General features: G+C 51.8%; 1 protein-coding gene across 2 annotated transcripts in view; it reads left to right on the forward strand.

The window, feature by feature from the left end:
- Positions 1 to 17,942, forward strand: part of WHRN (whirlin) — a 121,040-nt gene that overhangs the window by 99,369 nt on the left and 3,729 nt on the right. For both annotated transcript variants that reach the window (XM_075015454.1, XM_075015453.1), the window contains 3 exons: positions 9,353 to 9,424; positions 9,867 to 10,446; positions 17,292 to 17,470. In XM_075015454.1, coding sequence (XP_074871555.1) covers positions 9,353 to 9,424; positions 9,867 to 10,446; positions 17,292 to 17,470 — 831 coding nt within the window. The remainder of the gene's footprint in view (positions 1 to 9,352; positions 9,425 to 9,866; positions 10,447 to 17,291; positions 17,471 to 17,942) is intronic.

Genomic DNA, 17,942 nt, shown 5'->3' on the forward strand with positions numbered 1-17,942 from the left:
TGTACAATGCCCCACAGCCCCAGCAGATGCAAGAAGCAGAGAACCTTCTTCAGCTTGTTGCCTCCCAACAGTGACTGGGCATCTCAGTAGCTTCCAGCCCACGCAGGGAAATGAATGCCTCAGCATGGCATTAGAGGATGCTTTCTTATCCTGGCATAACGCTACCTTATCCTGACAGAGCTCTTTTCATCAGTGGATCCCAATGCAGTTTACACAGGAAATTGAGAGCCTGGTATCCCTGGGCTTTCCAGGGTGGGGCTCAGTGGCAGCCCACCCTGCAGACTGCCTCAGGGCTTGGACTCTCTTCCTTTTCATGGAGAATTTTGACTTTTATTCCAAATCTGAACAAAACGAGCTTTCAAAATACCCAAATCCTCCTTAAATGGAATGACTTTCTCTGCCCAGTTCCCATTGTTACCAAAAAATGGAGAAAAAGAGGCACTAATTTTTAACAATCAGTTTAATCAACCAGTTGGCAAGACAGGTAGTAGGTACTCCATCACGTGGAGTCTGTACTTTGAGGTGGGGTGTCTTCCAAAAACGTACCCACTCGCTCAGTCAGATTGGGCTCAGTCCAGAAATCAGGTGACATTCTCCAGGCTGCGGTCTGCAGGTGTCGCACTAGATGGTCATAAGGATCCCTTCAGACCTTAGAATTGATGAATGGTTTAAACTGCAGAGGGGAGAAATAGACTATTGATAGGCTCAGCACTGCTTCTAAATGTGTTTATCAAAGCTGTGGCACGAGGCTTCTGTGGCTTTTTAAAACAAGAACTGGTAAAATGTGGTCTTCACATAGAGTAAGCTCCTAAAGGCACATTTTTGCTTAAAGAGCATTACCTTTTAGAGCAGGAAGCAATTTCTATTTTGGCCAGAAATATTAGGCATAAGGTGTAAAATGAGTCCTCTGTTAGAGCAGCTCAGCAGCAAATTGAATGGTATTTATATCTCCACACAGATGGGCAGAAAACAGTCAGTGTCAGCGCATTGTTCACAAGGCATGGGCACGGAGCAGCCTGAGGTCAGCTGTGTGCCCCCTAGAAGCAAAGAGGGAGCCAGAAGGATGTCTGGGCTCTGAGCCTGACCCCTGTGCACAGGGTACCAGGGCATGTCTGAAGATGGAAAGTCTACCAGCCCTTTGCCTGAAACACCCATAGAAGCAAAAGAATGGACCATAGAATCCTAGGGTTGGAAGAGACCTCAGGAAATCATCAAGTTCTACCCCTGCTCAAAGCAGGGCCAACCCAAACTAAGTCATTCCAGCCAGGACTTTGTCAAGCTGGGACTTAAAAACCTCTAGGGATGGAGATTCCACCACCTCGCTAGGTAACACATTCCACTGATTCACCACCCGGCTGGGGAAAGAGTTTTTCCTACTATCCAATATACACCACCCTCACCGCAACGTAAGACCATTACTCCTCCCCCGGCATCTCTCACCACTGAGAACAGCCACTCTCCATCCTCTTTGTAATCCCCCTTTGGGTAGTTGGAGCTATTAAATTCCCCCTCACTCTACTCTTCTGTAGCCTGAAAAAGCCTAAATCTTTCAGCCTCTCCTATAAGTCATATGCTCCAGCCCCCTAATCATTTTTGTTGACATCCACTGGACTCTTTCAAGTGCATCCAGATTCTTTTTGCAATGGGGGCCCAGAATTGGACAAAATATTCCAGACGTGGCCTCACCAGTGTCGAATAAAGGGGGATAATCACTACTTACATCTGCTGGCAGTGCTCCTACTAATGAACCCCAATATGCCATTAGCCTTCTTGGCTACAAGGGCACACTGTTGACTCATACCCAGCCTCTCATCCACTGTAATGCCCAGGTCCTTTTCTGAAGAACCTCTGCTTAGCCAGTCGGTCCCCAGCCTCTAGCATTTTGGAGGATTCTTATGTCCTAAGTGCAGAACTTTGCACTTGTCCTTGTTGAACTCATTGTCACTCTGGACTCTATTTCTACCATAGAGCATATCTACCTTTCCCCCAACTTAGTGTCAATCCATCCCTTTGACCAGGTCACTAATGAAGATATTGAACAAAACCAGCCCCAGGACCAACCCTTGGGAGATTCTGTTTGAAACTGATCACCAACCAGACATCGAGCTGTTCATCGCAACCCACTGAGCCCAACAATCTAACCAGCTTTCTATCTACTTTACTGTCCATTTATCTAGTCCATACTGCTTTAACTTTCTGGCGAGAATACTGTGAAAGACTGCATCAAAAGCTTTGCTAAAGCCAAGGTATATCACATCCATTGCCTTCCCCATGTCCACAGAGCTGGTTACCTCATCATAGAAGCTAATCAGATTGGTCAGGCATGGCTTGCCCTTGGTGAATCCATGTTGACTATTCCTGATCACTTTCCGCTCTTCCACATACTCTAAAATGGATTTCCTGAGGATCTCCTCTATGATTTTTCCAGGGAATTTTTTTCAGGGATTTTTCAGAGGCATCTCCAGCTGAGACATTGTAGGAGCAGCCCCATAGAATGGAATTGGGGTGGAAGAGGTGTAAAGCCACAGGAGTCTTGAAATCACTTCCAGAGTGAACAAGTAGAGTGTATCCTCATGGGTAGAGCCCTGCCAAACTCTCAGTCCCAAAAAACACATCACAGAGTTGAAATCTGGTCTTTTGTGCGCTATTGCCCTATACTGTACAAATTGCGCAGAGCCCAGCATTTCTCAAAGTGGGGGTCTTAACCCAACAGGGAGTGTCAGAGCAGTGGCTTGCAAGATCATTTTAAGGGGATTGCAGTATTGTCACACTTTCTTCTGCACTGCCTTCAGCAATCAGTGGTCAGAGCGTAGCAGCTGCTGGCCAGCAACCTCACTCTGAAGGCAGCGTCCTGCCAGCGGCAGCACAGAAGTAAAAGTGGCAATGCCATACCACATCAGCCTTACTTCTGCGGTGCTGCTGGCAGTGATCCCCTCCCAGCAGCCCCAGTTTTCCAGCAGCCCAGCTCTGAAGGCTGCGCTGCCACCTGCAGCCTTGGACAGGTAAGGGCAGCAAGACCACAACCCGCACCACTTCAATAGCCTTGTAACTCTCCCACAACCTGCTTGTGTGTCAGGACCACTGCAGTTGCAGCACTATTTTGTATTTAAATGTCTTAAACGATGACATGCGGCATTTTAAAATCCTATGACCATGAAATTGACCAAAACGGCCTGTGAATTTGGTAGGGCCCTACTCATGGCTCAGCATGAAGACCTGCTACAGTGTGACCCATGAAAAATCCGACCACCCTGCAGGAAGAGAAGGAACTCGGTGCTGTTTACCCTGCAGGAGCAGAGAAGTTTTAAAGGGCACACTCACCATGTAGCCCAGGTCAGATTGATAATCCAGACTGAATGAGCTGAGCCTGGACCTGCCTGTTACTGGCAGAGTTTTTCCATGGACTCCCGATCTAGTGTGGGCTGGGCTTTTTGTTTGCTTTCCTGAGACCCATGCCAGCCAAATTGTGCCATCGGGATGCCAACCCTCCAGGGCTGTCTTGGAATCTCCAGGAATTAAAGGTTAACCTTTAATTAAAGACAATGTCATGTGATGAAACCTCCAGGAATGTGGCCAACCAGAGCTGGCAACTTTTCCTCCCACACATCTCACTAAGTGCTTTAACTTCTGGGCCAATCACCCGGCTGGAGTAGAACTGCCCCTGGACGAGGCAGAAGAGCAGCAGATGTCCTGCCAGCAGCCATGCGGTACATAGATGACCTTCGCAGCGTGTCAGTCGCAGACTGCAAACTCCTCAGCCTGTGTAGTGCTGAAATTGAGACTGTGCAGGAACCAGGCCCAGTGCCCTCCGGGGAAGGCTTGAGATGCTCTTGTGAGGGCTGTGGGTAAGAACCAGAAGAGAACAGTTGGGATGGGAGCAAGCCTGGCCGGAAGCAGCAGATTATACTCTCTCCGTCAAGAGTTTCTCTCTTCACTCCACCTTCCCTGGAAGCTTTTATAACCCAGTTGCAGTTTGAACCCAGACAAGATGGATCTTGATTTCTATCTCCCAAGGTTCCCTCTTTGTGAGTTACCTGGGCCTCAGCAGCTGGCCCAAGTGTAAAATCTTAGACCAGGCACCCAGTACTACTCAGTGGACTTCACCCTGCAGGTCCTAGCACATGCGTTTTGGAAGTGCTCCTGGCTGTACTGTGAATGGCCCGGCTCAGGTGGCACCCTGAGAGTTTAGCGCTGTAGTCTCTGGGAGAGCAGGCACGCGGATTACAGACCCAGCTGCCTCCTGCAGGCAGTGAAATGTGAAAGGGTCTAGAAAAGCCACTGCTTCCTGTGTGGTTCTTGACAAACCCATTGGCGGATTATAGGCTTAGTGTCGGGGTCAGCAGCCCCCGGCATGGGTGCCAAGAGTGGCACATGAGCCAGTTTTCATCGGTACCTGAGGCAGGAGCTCAGCCCCATGCTTCCTCCCCCATGCAGCTGGGAGATTTTCAAAGCCTGTGGATTAACGAAGGACCAGCTAACGCTCCCAACCACCTCTGAAATGGTTCAGCTTTGCATCTTCATTTATTTATTACTAAAGCCACTGGAAGTAGGACTACTGGGGACTTTAAAAAGTATCGCCGGCACTCAGGCTGTAGGGAAGGATCAAAAGGTCAAATTTCGGCACTCCAGCTCGGAAAGGTTGCTGACCTGGAGGTCAAGTGAAAGAGGAGATGGTGATATTAAGGCAGCTCCCAGAGAAGCGTCTCTCTTCTTCACTGGAGGAATAGGGGTACAGAGCCCAGTGTAGAGTTGGGTTCAGCAGGTCAGCTCCGTGTGGGTGCTCATCCCAGTTCTGAATTTGGCCCAATGACTGTGTCCCCTTCTTCTGCCAGACCACTTGGGTGCCCTTCTTGTTCGTGTGAAGGCAGGAGGATCTGACAGAAGATGATGCTCCCAAAATTGTCTCTTCTTGAAATCATTGTCCCCAGTACTTAAAAAAAAAAAAATGAAGAAGAGCCATTATTCAGCTGGCTCTCTGCCCCAACCCCCCAGCTGAGGCTGCCAAACACCAGTACTTAGTACCAGCAAGTATTGGCCCACTGGCCCTCCCATGATCCTGCATGCAACCAGACCTTCCTGAAATCCCTGCCCCATGGCTAGCCTGGCTGGAACTGAAGATGAATCCTCCTACCCCAGTGGTAGGCAACCTGTGGCCTGTAGACCCCTGGCTGACCCCCTCCCCCCCACACCTCTGGCTCACTGGGGCGCGTTAACCCCACGCTTCCTCCTCCTCCCCCTCCCTCACAGCACTTTCGGAGCATCACAAATCAGCTGTCCACAGCATTCCAGTGCTGGGACAGGGACCAGGAGCGGGGACAGCGTGAATCAGGCGAGTTGAGTGCTTTGAAAGTGCTGGGAGGGAGGAGGGGGAGCAGGTAAGTGCCAGGACTCCAGGGCACCAGTGCACAAGAGGCACGTAGAGTGTGGGGGCCTCAGGTGGAACCCCAGTGGTGGTTGCCCATCTCTGCCCTACCCACTGATGGGGCTGTCTGACCCCAAAGCCGCCCTTCTTGCCATGTAACCATTGGCCCAGTACCAGGCTGGCTGGGAACAAGAAATCCTTGCCCTGACATGGGGGCTTTCTGCTTTCTGATCCTGCAGCTTTCACAGGCTGAGAGGGGAGTTCCGCTGCTACCACTTCCCCACATTGCTCTCAAACCACATCCATTCATGTCCTCAGTCTCCCATGGCCCCTGTTCCCCAGCCGAACACTGCAAAGATGAAAAGGTCTTTCTCCAAATGCTTTTCACTGCCTCCTGGGCCTGTTTTGGAAGTGAATCGTCTTGGCAGTGGGAGGCCGTGGGACGAATGCCTGCCAGCAGATGGGGAAACGCACCCATGCCACAGACCCAGCTGTTTGTCCAGCAATAGCCAACATGCTCTTAAAGAGCCTGGACCCTGCCCTTTCCAGCACAAGGGAGCAAACAGCCTCTTTAAGGCGAGGGAAAGGAAATACAGTGTCTAGCAGCAGCAGCCTCGCTAGCTGGGAGGCATCCACCAATGTAAACTGCCTGACTGTTGACTCAATTGCGAAAGGCGAAATCAGTCTAAATATAGGCGGGTTTAGTGGCATTTGCTAACCCAACAGGAGCTGTTTATTATTGCTTCTAGATGCCCCTGCCTGGAGAATAAGATGCTTCCTGTGGGAATATAAATGACCTTTGATTTGCTTGTTCACTAGCCCTCCTTTGTGCCACACACTTCACGCAGCTGAGGTGTTGTCCTTGAGCGCAAGTGTGACTCCTGGTGCAAATGATGCTCTACATTGTGTTTACAGGCTGAGCATGTGGATTCTAGCATCAGTGCCCCCCCTTGCCCTGCCCAAGGAAGTTGATCCCAGTGCATTCCTGAGCTGGGTGTGTGGCTCTGGCTCAGTGGCTGGGCAGGCGAGGAGCCAGCTGGCTGTTCCCTCCAGATAACATGGACCATGGTTTACCTCTCGATCCCACAACGCCGGCTGCAGCCACGCTGGGGAATCCTGCGCTCTCCTGGGTGCCGCTTCCACCTCCAGCAGAGCCAGGCTGCAGGGCACGGCTCCTGCGGGGCTGAGTGCTGCTCTCACCCAGGGCTTTCTCCCCACAGGGGCTCTGTGCACCACGGCCCTGCCCCAGTTTGCCTGCAGGAGGAAGCCGCTGTCCACCCTGCAAGCAGCAGCTGGCCTGCAAGCAGGAGTTGCTTGGGATTGATTCTGAATCAACACTCATCCTAGCCAGGCCTGTGTGCCAGCATCTGGCCCCTTTCTTGCCTTTAGTACAAGGGGAGGACAATCCCAGTGTACCACTGCACTCTGCTATGTCGGGGCCCTGTGCTGGGCTTTACACTGGCCTAAGTCCAGGGGGGTCCAATTGCTGGCCTTGTAGTGCAGACAGAATCAAGCCATGCAGAGCCCTAGAACACTAAGGCTACGTCTACACATGAAGCCTACATCGAAGTAGCCTATTTCGATGTGGCGACATCGAAATAGGCTATTTCGATGAATAACATCTACACGTCCTCCAGGGCTGGCAACGTCGATGTTCAACATCGAAATAGGCGCAGCGAGGGAACGTCTACACACCACAGTAGCACACATCGAAATAAGGGTGCCAGGTACAGCTGCAGACAGGGTCACAGGGCGGACTCAACAGCCAGCCGCTCCCTTAAAGGGCCCCTCCCAGACACACTTGCACTAAACAGCACAAGATACACAGAGCCGACAACGAGTTGCAGACCCTGTGCATGCAGCATGAATCCCCCGCTGCAGCAGCAGCAGCCAGAAGCCCTGGGCTAAGGGCTGCTGCACACGGTGACCATAGAGCCCTGCACAGGCTGGAGAGGCAGTGTCTCTCAACCCCCCAGCTGATGGCTGCCATTGAACGTTGAACGTCGAAGTAGGGCTCTATTCCGATCCCCTCATGAGGTTAGCGACTTCGACGTCTCGCCGCCTAACGTCGAATTTAACTTCGAAATAGCGCCCGACACGTGTAGCCGCGACGGGCGCTATTTCGAAGTTAGTGCCGCTACTTCGAAGTAGCGTGCACGTGTAGACACAGCTTAAGATGGGTAGGTGGGCCCAGCGCCTGCCTTCTCTCTCCTTCCCAGCCCTGCATGCGGTGCAAATACCACTCCAGTGCCCGTATTCATGCACCCAGCCTATCAGAACCACCCAGCAGGGGCCACGCGTGTGACAGTCACACCCCCAAGCCTGGAGTGTGGCAGAATTCTCACACTCCAGGGCAGTAGTGCCGGGATTCACGCTGGGGCCTGACCCGGACCAGGCAGCAGAATCTCACTCCCAGCCTTCCAGAGCCGGGCAGGGCTCAGCGAGGTCATTCAGTTCCACCTGCTGTGCTGTGCCAGGCCCAAGGGGAGTCACTTCGCTGGGGAGCTGCTGTAACCAGCAGGACTGGGACAGGACAGTGACAGCTCTGGCCTTGAGGCAGTGGTCCCAGCCCAAAGCCCCCTTCCTCTGTTCCCCTCCCCCCAGGTGATGGAGACTGGAGCCCACACTAGACCCTCTGCTGCCCCAGCCAGGCCTTGGGACAGGCTGTGCAGCCCCAGCCTGACCGATCTGCAGAAGCCCTCAGTGCATGGAAATGACATTTCCCCGAGTTCCTCAGCACGCTGAGCCTCTCTCCCCAGCCGATGTTCTCCATCGCTCCCCTGCCTGGACTGACAGCCCCACCACCCCCATGGGGCCAAGAGCCTAACGAATGAATTGAATTCTTCTGCTGATTTTGCAGGCGCTGCTGATAGTGTTGACATATTTTGGGCTGTATTTTGACTTGTGATAATTAATTTTACCAATAATTATAATGAACAAAACCCAACCCCAGTGCATGCAGCAGCTGGCGTGTGCTGGCATCAGAGACCGTCTGGTTTGATTTCACATCAGGGAAGGGTGTTGTGTGCGGAGGGGTGAGAATCTTGATTTAACCCTTCCTTTGCCCCCAAAGAGGGGAAGATTCCACCCTCTGCCCCTCCGTCTAGGAGATGGGTGCAGGAAGTAAGTCGCCAGCCTCCGCTGCCTCCCAGGGTGGTTGCAGCCAGATCTGGGGGCTTCCCTGCTGGACCCCCAGTCCTGGCTGCAGGGCTCCTACTGTTGGCCCTGCACCTGGAGCTCTGCAGCTGTGGCCCTCGCTTGGGGCAGTGAGGCTCAGCTTGGCGCCCCCACCCTAAAAATTGTTCCAGAGCCAGTGCCCCAGAAGGTGAAACTATGATTGGGTCAAATATGAGTAGGGCTCAGCTAAGCCAGGGGATTGCCAAAGGTGCTGGGCTGGTGGGGTGCAGGCTCCTGAGGATGCCCAGGGAGAAGGACATGAAATAGGAATCAGGAAATGGGGCGCCGCCTGCAGCTGATCTCTTTGCAGTGATGCTGCAATTCCTGATGGAGGTGACGGCTGCGAATGGAGGGCTGGGCATGGAGTGAGAGTGAGACCCACACACGCCACCCTGGCCTCAGCAGCCTGAAAACAGTGCTTGGGACTCAGGGGCAGCCTGGACTGAGGCCGTGGCCGTGGCAGGGGCTGCGTGCTGCACATCCAAAATGTGCAAAATCCAAAATCCAAGCTGTCCTGGCACTGTGCCACACTGCTGAACTTTCCTCACCAGGGCAAGGCACCCACAGGAGGCTGCAGCTGCAATGCCATGTACCGGCAACCACTTTTCTGAGCTGCAGATGGAGGGGAGGTGCAGGCAGGAAGTCTGCCTGAATTTCCCCGCTGTCTCCACAGGCCAGAGCTGGAGGCTCGGTGGGTTGGATCTGGCCCACGGGCAGTATTTTTCCTGGCCCTGTGCTAGGGCCTATGCTTTGCTCTTTGTTGCCAAACAGTGCAATGATTGGCTGGTGTTTTCCATTCCTTTGTGTGTCTAGAACACGTCAGACCTGGAGGGAAATGGAGAGGGGCTTCAGAGCAGTATTAACGCCCTGCCGGACATCTCCCTGGTAAGATCTTTCACCTTCTTGTCCCTGCTTAAGTCAGTGCTTCCTCAAAGGGAAATCCATGGTGCCTGAAGGCACCCATATTTCGCCTCATCTTCAATACTACCCCACGACTTACCCGTGGAACTCCCTGCTGCAGGGGCTGATTGACGCAAATAACAGCACAATTAGAGAAAAGGACTTGGGGTCTGCGAGTAAGAACAACATCTGTGGCTACTGGAGGTAAACTCAAAATTACCAGGACTTTTCCTCTAGCAATTATCATGCTCCTGGGGATATTCAGATTGCTGCTGAGGTCAGGAAGAAATTTCCATCTTGTCCCCTTCAAGCTTGTGACACATCTGATGCAGGCCACTGTGAGCGGCAGGACTCCTGGCTACAGAAGGGGAAGGATCCACCATCTCACACTGTGGTGCGTAATGGCTTTTTCATTCTGTTTTCACAGGATGACATTTCGTCATTCCCGGGGGACCTGCCCAGCTTTAAGCCCTCGCCTCCTTCTCCAGCTCAACCGTTGGATTCCTCCACTGCCCAGCTCCAAAATACAGCAAAAGCCACACCCAAACGCCCTTCCTCTGAATCCTCTCAATCAGGTCTCTTCTTCATGGCCCCTCGCAGCCCCACCCCTCCTCCCAGTCAGCCCAAAAAGGATGCAGCCAGCATGACTTCCGCCTCGGCCTCCGTACCCACCAACGACTCTGCCTCGAGCGCTTTCTATGCTGTAGTTTCCCCTGCCGTTCATAGTTCTAGGCAGCAGGTGCATGCCCACTTGTCTTTGGTCAACCAGCTCCCAATAGGCCCCTTTCCCAGAGTTCAGTCTCCAACCAGGCTGAAGACTCCCTCTCCTGAGAGCACCCCAGCCAGTAGCTTCCCGACACCTGCTCCTCGGTCCCCTCTGTCGCACCCGGAGGCAGACAAAGGCAGCCCACGGTCAGCAATCAACCAGCACTTTATCATGGTGGAGGTGCATCAGCCCAACAGCGAGCCAGACGTGAACGAAGTGAGATCCTTGCCCCAAGCCCGAGGTGGGTGGCTTCTCCTGGTGGACTGGTCCTGAGGTGGGGTGGCATTGCCAGGTTGCAATGGTACAAATTGCCACTCCGCTGGCTAATGCTGAAGGGACCTGTTCGCTCTGTTCCTCTTTTGCATTGCTCTGTTGGGACAATGAGACTAGCCAGTTTCACTCTGCCTTAAGCCACCCCCTAGTCAGTTTCCATTGTGGGTTCCCAGGATCTCTCAAGGCCTGGATGTTAGCCTTGCAAACACTGCAGTGGAGAGCAATTGACAGTGAAACCCAATAAAAAAGCCAGGGCTATCCTGCTGCCTCACCCAGGCAGCTAGATCGGGAACTCCTCACTACGCCAGCTTTGGACCTGAAAAGGCTGAGTGTTTTTCTGAGGAAAGATGGAGCTAGAGGGAAGGATAGGGACAAACCCTGGAGAACAGCCAGAGGATGGAGCAGTTTGAAGGCTGATAGTCACAGAGGGGCAGCTGTGTTAGTCTGCAGTCTTACATCTGTAAACACAGCCCTGCTTGAGATCCTCAAAGGCATTTAGGTTCTTCGCTGCCATCTGGGCCTTTGTTACGAAGGTCTTGTCTGCGTGGGGAAATGGACTGGAATAGCAATTCTGGAATAAGAATATCTAATGAGGAGCTATTCCAGAGTAGCAACTGCATGTTAATTAATGCTGTACCTTATTCTAGAATAACTCCCCCAAGTCCTTTACTGAAACCATGGGAAGGAGGTAAACTGGGGCAATACCCAATGTGTGTGCCCTGTGGTAGAAGTAACACTACCAACTCTCATGATTTTATTGCAATATTTTCCTGGTGTTCTTGAAGCCCCAGCTGCTGGAATCATGTGAGAATATGAGATTATATGTTAAAAAAAAATCAGTTCCTAGTCTTCCTAACTGTGAATAAAAGATTGAAATCACCTTTTCGTATTATTAACAATAATCATATAACTCCTGGCTTTTTATAGGTAGGTGTGGTATCATAATTATTATTCAATTTTAGGATCAAAAATCCAGAGGGCAAATCAGAAGACTTCTACATTCCTGTTTTAACCTTGTGATTTTTAAGCTGGTTTCCTGATGGTTGCGTGCTTGGCATTGGCGGTGCTGGCGGAGTGGGATGAGGGAGCTGGCTCTTGTTATAGAACCCTGCCTCCCTGTGCTCAGTGAACTTTTGTAAGCCTCCCCCCCGAGCTTTCGAGTGCAATTTTACCTGACCTTTCGTTAAACACCAAGCTGTGCTAGGCAGCTGATTGCAGCTGGGCTCCTGGGCAAGTCTTGCTATGTTTGTTAATAAAGTCAGTTTCTGATGGAATTCTGAAGGAAAGAGAAAGAACCCTGGGACTTTTCCCACTAGAGTCTGGGCTGAGAACAGCTTGTTTGGCAAAAAGCTAAATCTGGAGGCAACATTTAACCAGGCAATGGCTCCTTCAGTGTGTTTGGACAGATGGAGTGGGACAAGGGAAGAGTAAAGAGGAGATTGAGGGGAAGTTACCAAAAAGGAAACCCACGAGGTCCCAAAGGAGCAAGCTGCCATGGGTTGGCACTTGAGTTGCTATCAGTGTTGGCGTGCACTCAAGTCAAAGGATATTCTGTCTCATTGGCCTTCTGAGCAGCCCTGGGTGGATGGCTAAGGTGTCCCTAGAACCCACTTCCAGTGTGACCAAGAATCCAGGACTGGATTTCTCTGGCATGTGTGAGGTCAGATACAGTGAATCTCATTGTCACTAGGGGCTGCTTACACTGTCACTGGCTCACTTTACCTGAGCCCTATCAGGGGCCTTATTGTAAATGCAAATCACCCCCAAAGTTTGTCCAACTCACTGTTCAATTGGGGGAAACACCCAAAATAGCTTTCCGTGCCCTGCTGGAATGGAGTCTGGCCAGGGAACGGCAAAGGGCAATTTTTCATTTTCTCTTGGGTGCCACTCTCGTGTGGGTCTTCATAGTCACAGTAGACGCTGTAAATAAAGTCCTCAATTGAAACTATAAAGGGCACGATCCATAGTCTATGCAGACTGAAGGATGCCTACTACTACTACTTTGGTGCCAGACTCTGGAAACACTCCTTGCAGGTGGCTTTGCTGCCCTCTTGTGACACTGTCCACAACTGCAGCTATCAGAGAGGTGGCCGTGTTAGTCTGTATCTTCAAAAACAGCAAGTCTTATGGCACCTTATAGACTAACAAATATTTTGGAGCATAAGCTTTCATGGGCAAAGACCCGCTTCATCAGATGCATGGCGGGGGGGGTTCAGAGAGAGGAGAAAACAAGTCAGATCAGTCGGGGGCGGGGACATGGACCATTGTCAGATTCTAATGTGGAGGTGTGAACATCAAGAGCGGAGAAGCTGCTTTTGTAATGGGCCAACCACTCCCAGTCTCTGTTTAATCCTTCATTGATGGAGTCAAATTTGCAAATGAATTGCAGCTCAGAGATTTCTCCCTCTATTTTATTTTTGATTTTTTTTGTAGGACTGCTACTTTTAAATCTGTTACTGAGTGTCCAGGGAGATTGAAATATTCTCCTACAGGTTTTTATATGTTACCGTGCCTGATGTCTGATTTATGTCCATTTATTCTTTTACATAGAGACTGTCCAGTTTGGCCAATGTAAATTGCAGTGGGGCATTGCTGGCACATAATGACATATGTTATATTTGTAGATGTGCAGGTTAAGGAGCCCCTGATGGTGTGGTTGATGTTAGAGCCTGTGATGATATCGCTGGTGTGAATATGTGAGCAGAGTTGGCAGCGAGGTTTGTTGCAGGGATTGGTTCCAGGTTTAGAGTTACTGTGTTGTGGTCTGTAGTTGGTGGTGAGAATTCGTTTAAGGTTGGCACACTGTCTGTAGGTGAGGACACACCTGCCTCCCAGGTCTGTGAGAGTGAAGGTTCGTTGTCCAGGATGGGTTGCAGACCACTGATGATGCGCTGGAGAGGCCTTAGGTAGGGGCTGTATGTGATGGTCAGTGGTGTTCTCTTGTTTTCCTTGTGAGGCCTGGCTTGTAGCAGGTGGCTTCTGGGTACACATCTGGTTCTGTCAATCTTTTTCTTCACTCCTTAGGTGGGCACTGTAGTTTCAGGAAAGCTTGGTAAAGGTCTTGTAGATGTTTGCCTCTGTCTGACAGATTGGAGCAAATGCAGTTGTACCTTAGTGCCTGGTTGTATACAATGGATCGTGTAGTATGCCTTGGATGGAAGCTGGAGGCATGTAGATAAGCGTAGCAGTTTGTGGGTTTTCGGTATGGGGTGGTATTTATGTGACCGTCGCTTATCTGCACAGTAATGTCCAGGAAGTGGGTCTCTTGTGTGGACTGGTCCGGACTAAGGTTGATGGTGGGGTGGCAACTGTTGAAATCACAGTGGAACTCTTCAAGAGCCTCCTTCCCATGGGTCCAGATGATGAAGATGTCATCAATGTAGAGCAGGTAGAGGAGGGGTGCTAGGGGACGAGAACTGAGGAAGCGTTGTTCCAGGTCAGCCACAACTGCAGTCAGACATTGCAGATATCACTGCAATGGATGTCTTGATTTCCTATTTCACTCTCATCTGGGATAGGTGCTCTCTCTGGCCGCCACCGCCACAGCATTGCTAACAGAATCAGACAGCCCATCTCCTCCTCCTCTTCCAGGCCTCACCTGCAATCCCCGATTTGTTATTAGTGATTATTGCCCTTCCAGGAGAAACAGGGGCTTGGGATAAGGTCAGGGCTCCGTTGCCCTAGCTGCTGTGCACAGATATAGGCGACTGGCTGCACAGTGAAGCACGAACCATAAATACACAAGACAGACATGGGCTGGAGAAGGAAAAGGGGTGGAGCGATTTGCCTGGATAGTGACTGAGCCAGGGCTTGAGAACCCACAGTTCCCTTGAGTCCTGGTCCCAAGACTTATCCGCCAGCCTACACTGCCTGACTGGCTTGCTGAGCACATGGCTTGGGTGATAAGCAACTGACTTTTCATTTCCAAGACCCGTTTCAAGTCCAGCTCAAGCTCTTGTTATACACATTCACCCTGGAGGTGGACTATGGTCCTCTGTCACTGAGCCTGGGAATGGAGGCTCCTCCCAGAGCCTGCTGCTGAGGGCCACCAGCCCAATCCCCTGCACCCAGAGGTGCATTCACATAGCTTCTCCCAGTTCCTGGCCCTCCCCTAGATCCCATCCCAGCCATGGCCAAGGACAGCCTGACTCAGGCCTGCATACTGCACCCAGCAGCCTTGTCCCATCTAACGTACCCATCCCTCAGCTGGGGAACATCTTGGGACAGTCCTAACTGGGGGCTGAGAAGAGGTGTCCACAGCAGAACTCACCTCAGGTTGTACATTGGCCCCATTCCTGGCAGGGCTTTGGGTGTGGAACTAGTCCTGTGCAGGTACCCAGCCAGCCAGAACGGAGCAGTAAGACTCATTGTCACATAGCGTGTTATCTTAGAACATAATCGTGTCAAGAGGCACCCAATAGCTTGAGGTCCATTCCCTCCGACAAATGGCCTGAAGCCCTGGTAGAACCCTTCTGCCTTGGAGTGCCGCTGGGGCAGAATGACCCGCTGTCAGACGATGTGTGCGGAGGAGACCATGAATGATGACCTGTGCAGACACTGTCTGGAACTGTGGCCAGCCCTGCTGGCACATGGATTGGGTTGGATCACTCTATCTATGGGTTTGAGGGGTCACAGTGTTGCCACAGGGAGACAATCCTGCACCAGCTGGAGGAATGGACTGTGGACGATGTTCTCTCTAACCTTTTCCATCCATGTGCAAAATAATTTTTAATATGCGCTGAGGCATGTGCGAGTGGGCACCACCAGCAGAACCAAAACCTAGTGGTGAGCGTGCTGCTAATCAGCTGGGTGGCCCTGGAATCTCACCTGAGGAGCCACCCAAGCACCCAGCAGACAGGGAACGCTGGCTGGAGGTGAAATTCTCCCCTGTGCAGCAGGCTACCACATGGCTTCTATGCCGCTTTAATCCCTTTCCTCTTGGGATGTCTTCTGAGGGGTTAAGTGACATGTAGGTTTTTTGCTGGCCCTCTGCAGAGAGGAGCTCACCTGTCCTAATAGGTCTTTTCCGTTGCTGAGCTCTGTGAGCGATTGCATTTGGTTTCTGCACAGAAAGTGGCGGGGGTGGAGGGTTTCTGTAGTTAAGGCCGTATCTCTAAAACTGGTGATTTACAACCAATTTGCAGGTGGTTTTTTTATAATTTATTGCTGGTTAATAAATCTCATGCAAATAAATGCAAATTAGGGTCTTCAATCAGCTTGACTGACACACAGTGCAAGCTGCGTGGCTGCACACTGCGTTTTCCGACCTGCATTAGCACAGCTCTGCAAAACGTTGAGGCTTCATTTTCCTGGGGCTTAAGTCCCCGCTTTCAGTCCCCTGAGTTTGGAACCCCCTTGCTGGGGGAATTATTTCCTAACAAGCCCCTCAGAAATTCTGACTATGTCAAATCTCTTGGGAAATTGCAGTGAAAAGCTGAGAAACTGGAAAGGGGATGTGGCCTGGCTACAAACCTGGTTAGCGTTCCCTCCTGAGCTGCACGAATGACCATGTGCCAGCCTTCCAATTTGTGTCAGAATTAAAGATGGTCTAAAAAAGGAACCCCAGAACCCACCCAACCACTTGATCTGTGTTCAGATCAGGAGCCAGATCTGGGCCCTGATCTGAATTCAGAGCCAAATTTTCCAAAAGCCTGGGCTCTTAGGGTAGGTCTACACAGCAAAGCTATTTACAATATCTTGTCCTAGCATCTACCCAACTCAACTGCTACTGCGAAATCACTCCCAAACAGCAGCCAGCTTATTCGAAATCAGTAAACCTCATTCTAGGAGGAATAGCACCTCTTCATAGAATCATCGAATCTTAGGGCTATTCATAGTAGGGTCCTAGCAATTTCAAAATAGGGCTGTGTAGACAAGGAACCGAGCCTGTTTCAAAATAAGGCATAGGGTGTCCGATGGTTCTGTTTCGAAATAGGCTCTGCGTGTGTAGACGCTGCATTTGGAAATAGCTGAGTGCTGTTTCGAAATGCATGTTGTGTGTAGCAGCATGAGTTTGGAATAAGCTTGTATTGAAATGAGGCTGCTGTGTAGACATACCTTTAATGTGCAGACCTGGCCCCCTTTGTGGGTCTCTGGCTCATTAGAAAACCTGAGCACTCATGATTTTGGCCTGCGCCCACACTTAGCCCAAACTGGGCCCTCCGCCCCCAGCCCCTATCTCCCAAGGACTTAGCACCTGAACCTTTGTGAGTAGCTTTCAATTGAGATGAATGTGGCAGCTCAGGACCTGTCCCTAAATCAGACCTGGAAACATTTGCATGTGGCTGCGCTTCGGGATTCGGTGGGGCCCAGGCCAGCCAACCACAAACCCCCCAGGCAAGTCTCCCCAGCTGCCTGAGGCACAGAGCAAGGCGAGGTCCTGCATGAACCCCAGACACCCTTGTTGAGGGAATTCTCCCCTCCCCAACCCTGGGGCCGGTGAGAAGATACAGGAGCCTCGCTTCCCAGGCAACGCCGCATGCAGAGGGGTCTCAAGTATATCTACACTTACACCACTCCAGTGAGTCAATGCAGATGCTACTTGCCCCAGCAGGAGGGTTCTCCCGCTGATGTAGGTAATCCACCTCCCCAAGGCTCCTGGGAAGGAGGCTGCAGTTGCCCTAACACTACCTGCACTGGGGGTTAGGTTGGTTTTACTACCTCGTAGGTGGGACTTGTTCACCCCCGAGCGACAGAGTGATGCCAGTTTAAGTTCCCAGCGTGGACTGGCCCAAGACTGGGGTGTTCATATGATGCCTCCTGCCACACCCCCTCTATGCTGTTCTGACCCACCTGCTTCCGTTCTCCCCCCAGCCTCCACGCTCTCCCAGCTCTCGGACAGCGGGCAGACCCTCAGCGAAGACAGCGGGGTGGACATCGGCGACGTGGAGCTGAGCAGCAAGGATAAGAGCCGGCAGCAGATCCCTGGGAAAAGCCGAAGCCCCGAGGAGGCCCTGAGAAGCGATGGGCCAGCAGAGGCAGTGTCCAAGCCGGTGAGCCCCCCAGCAGGGCTTGCCAGGCTGGGGGATGCTGGCGGTGAGGCTGGGGAAAGGTGCCCTGTACTGCACACGGAATATGGCTCTCAGACCCACTTGGGGAGGCAGGACGAGAAGCTGGAGCCCTTTGCGCCCTCTGGCTACAGAGCAGGCAGAGATCTTACAGCAGCTCACATGGACGTGCCTGAGCTAGCTTAGAGCTAGGTAGCTTGGTTAACAAAGCAGCAAAGCTGTGGTTAGCTGCCCAGCAAGCGTCCCCGAGGTCCCAGGCAGGCTTGTTTAGGTACCTCTTCACTGGTCTGGGGCCTCACACTAGCCAGATCGAAGCTAGCCCAGGTACGGCTCTTCCTGCAGCTGTCGCCCCTGGTTGCAGTGGAGATATCATGTACCCCTCGGTATGCAGGCCTTTGCCCCAGCAGTGATGGAGCTGGTAGCATTAGCCAACCCAGCCACTAGAGAACGTGACTGG

Source organism: Carettochelys insculpta, chromosome 21 (assembly GCF_033958435.1).
Source record: "Carettochelys insculpta isolate YL-2023 chromosome 21, ASM3395843v1, whole genome shotgun sequence".
Classification (NCBI taxonomy): Eukaryota; Metazoa; Chordata; order Testudines; family Carettochelyidae; genus Carettochelys; species Carettochelys insculpta.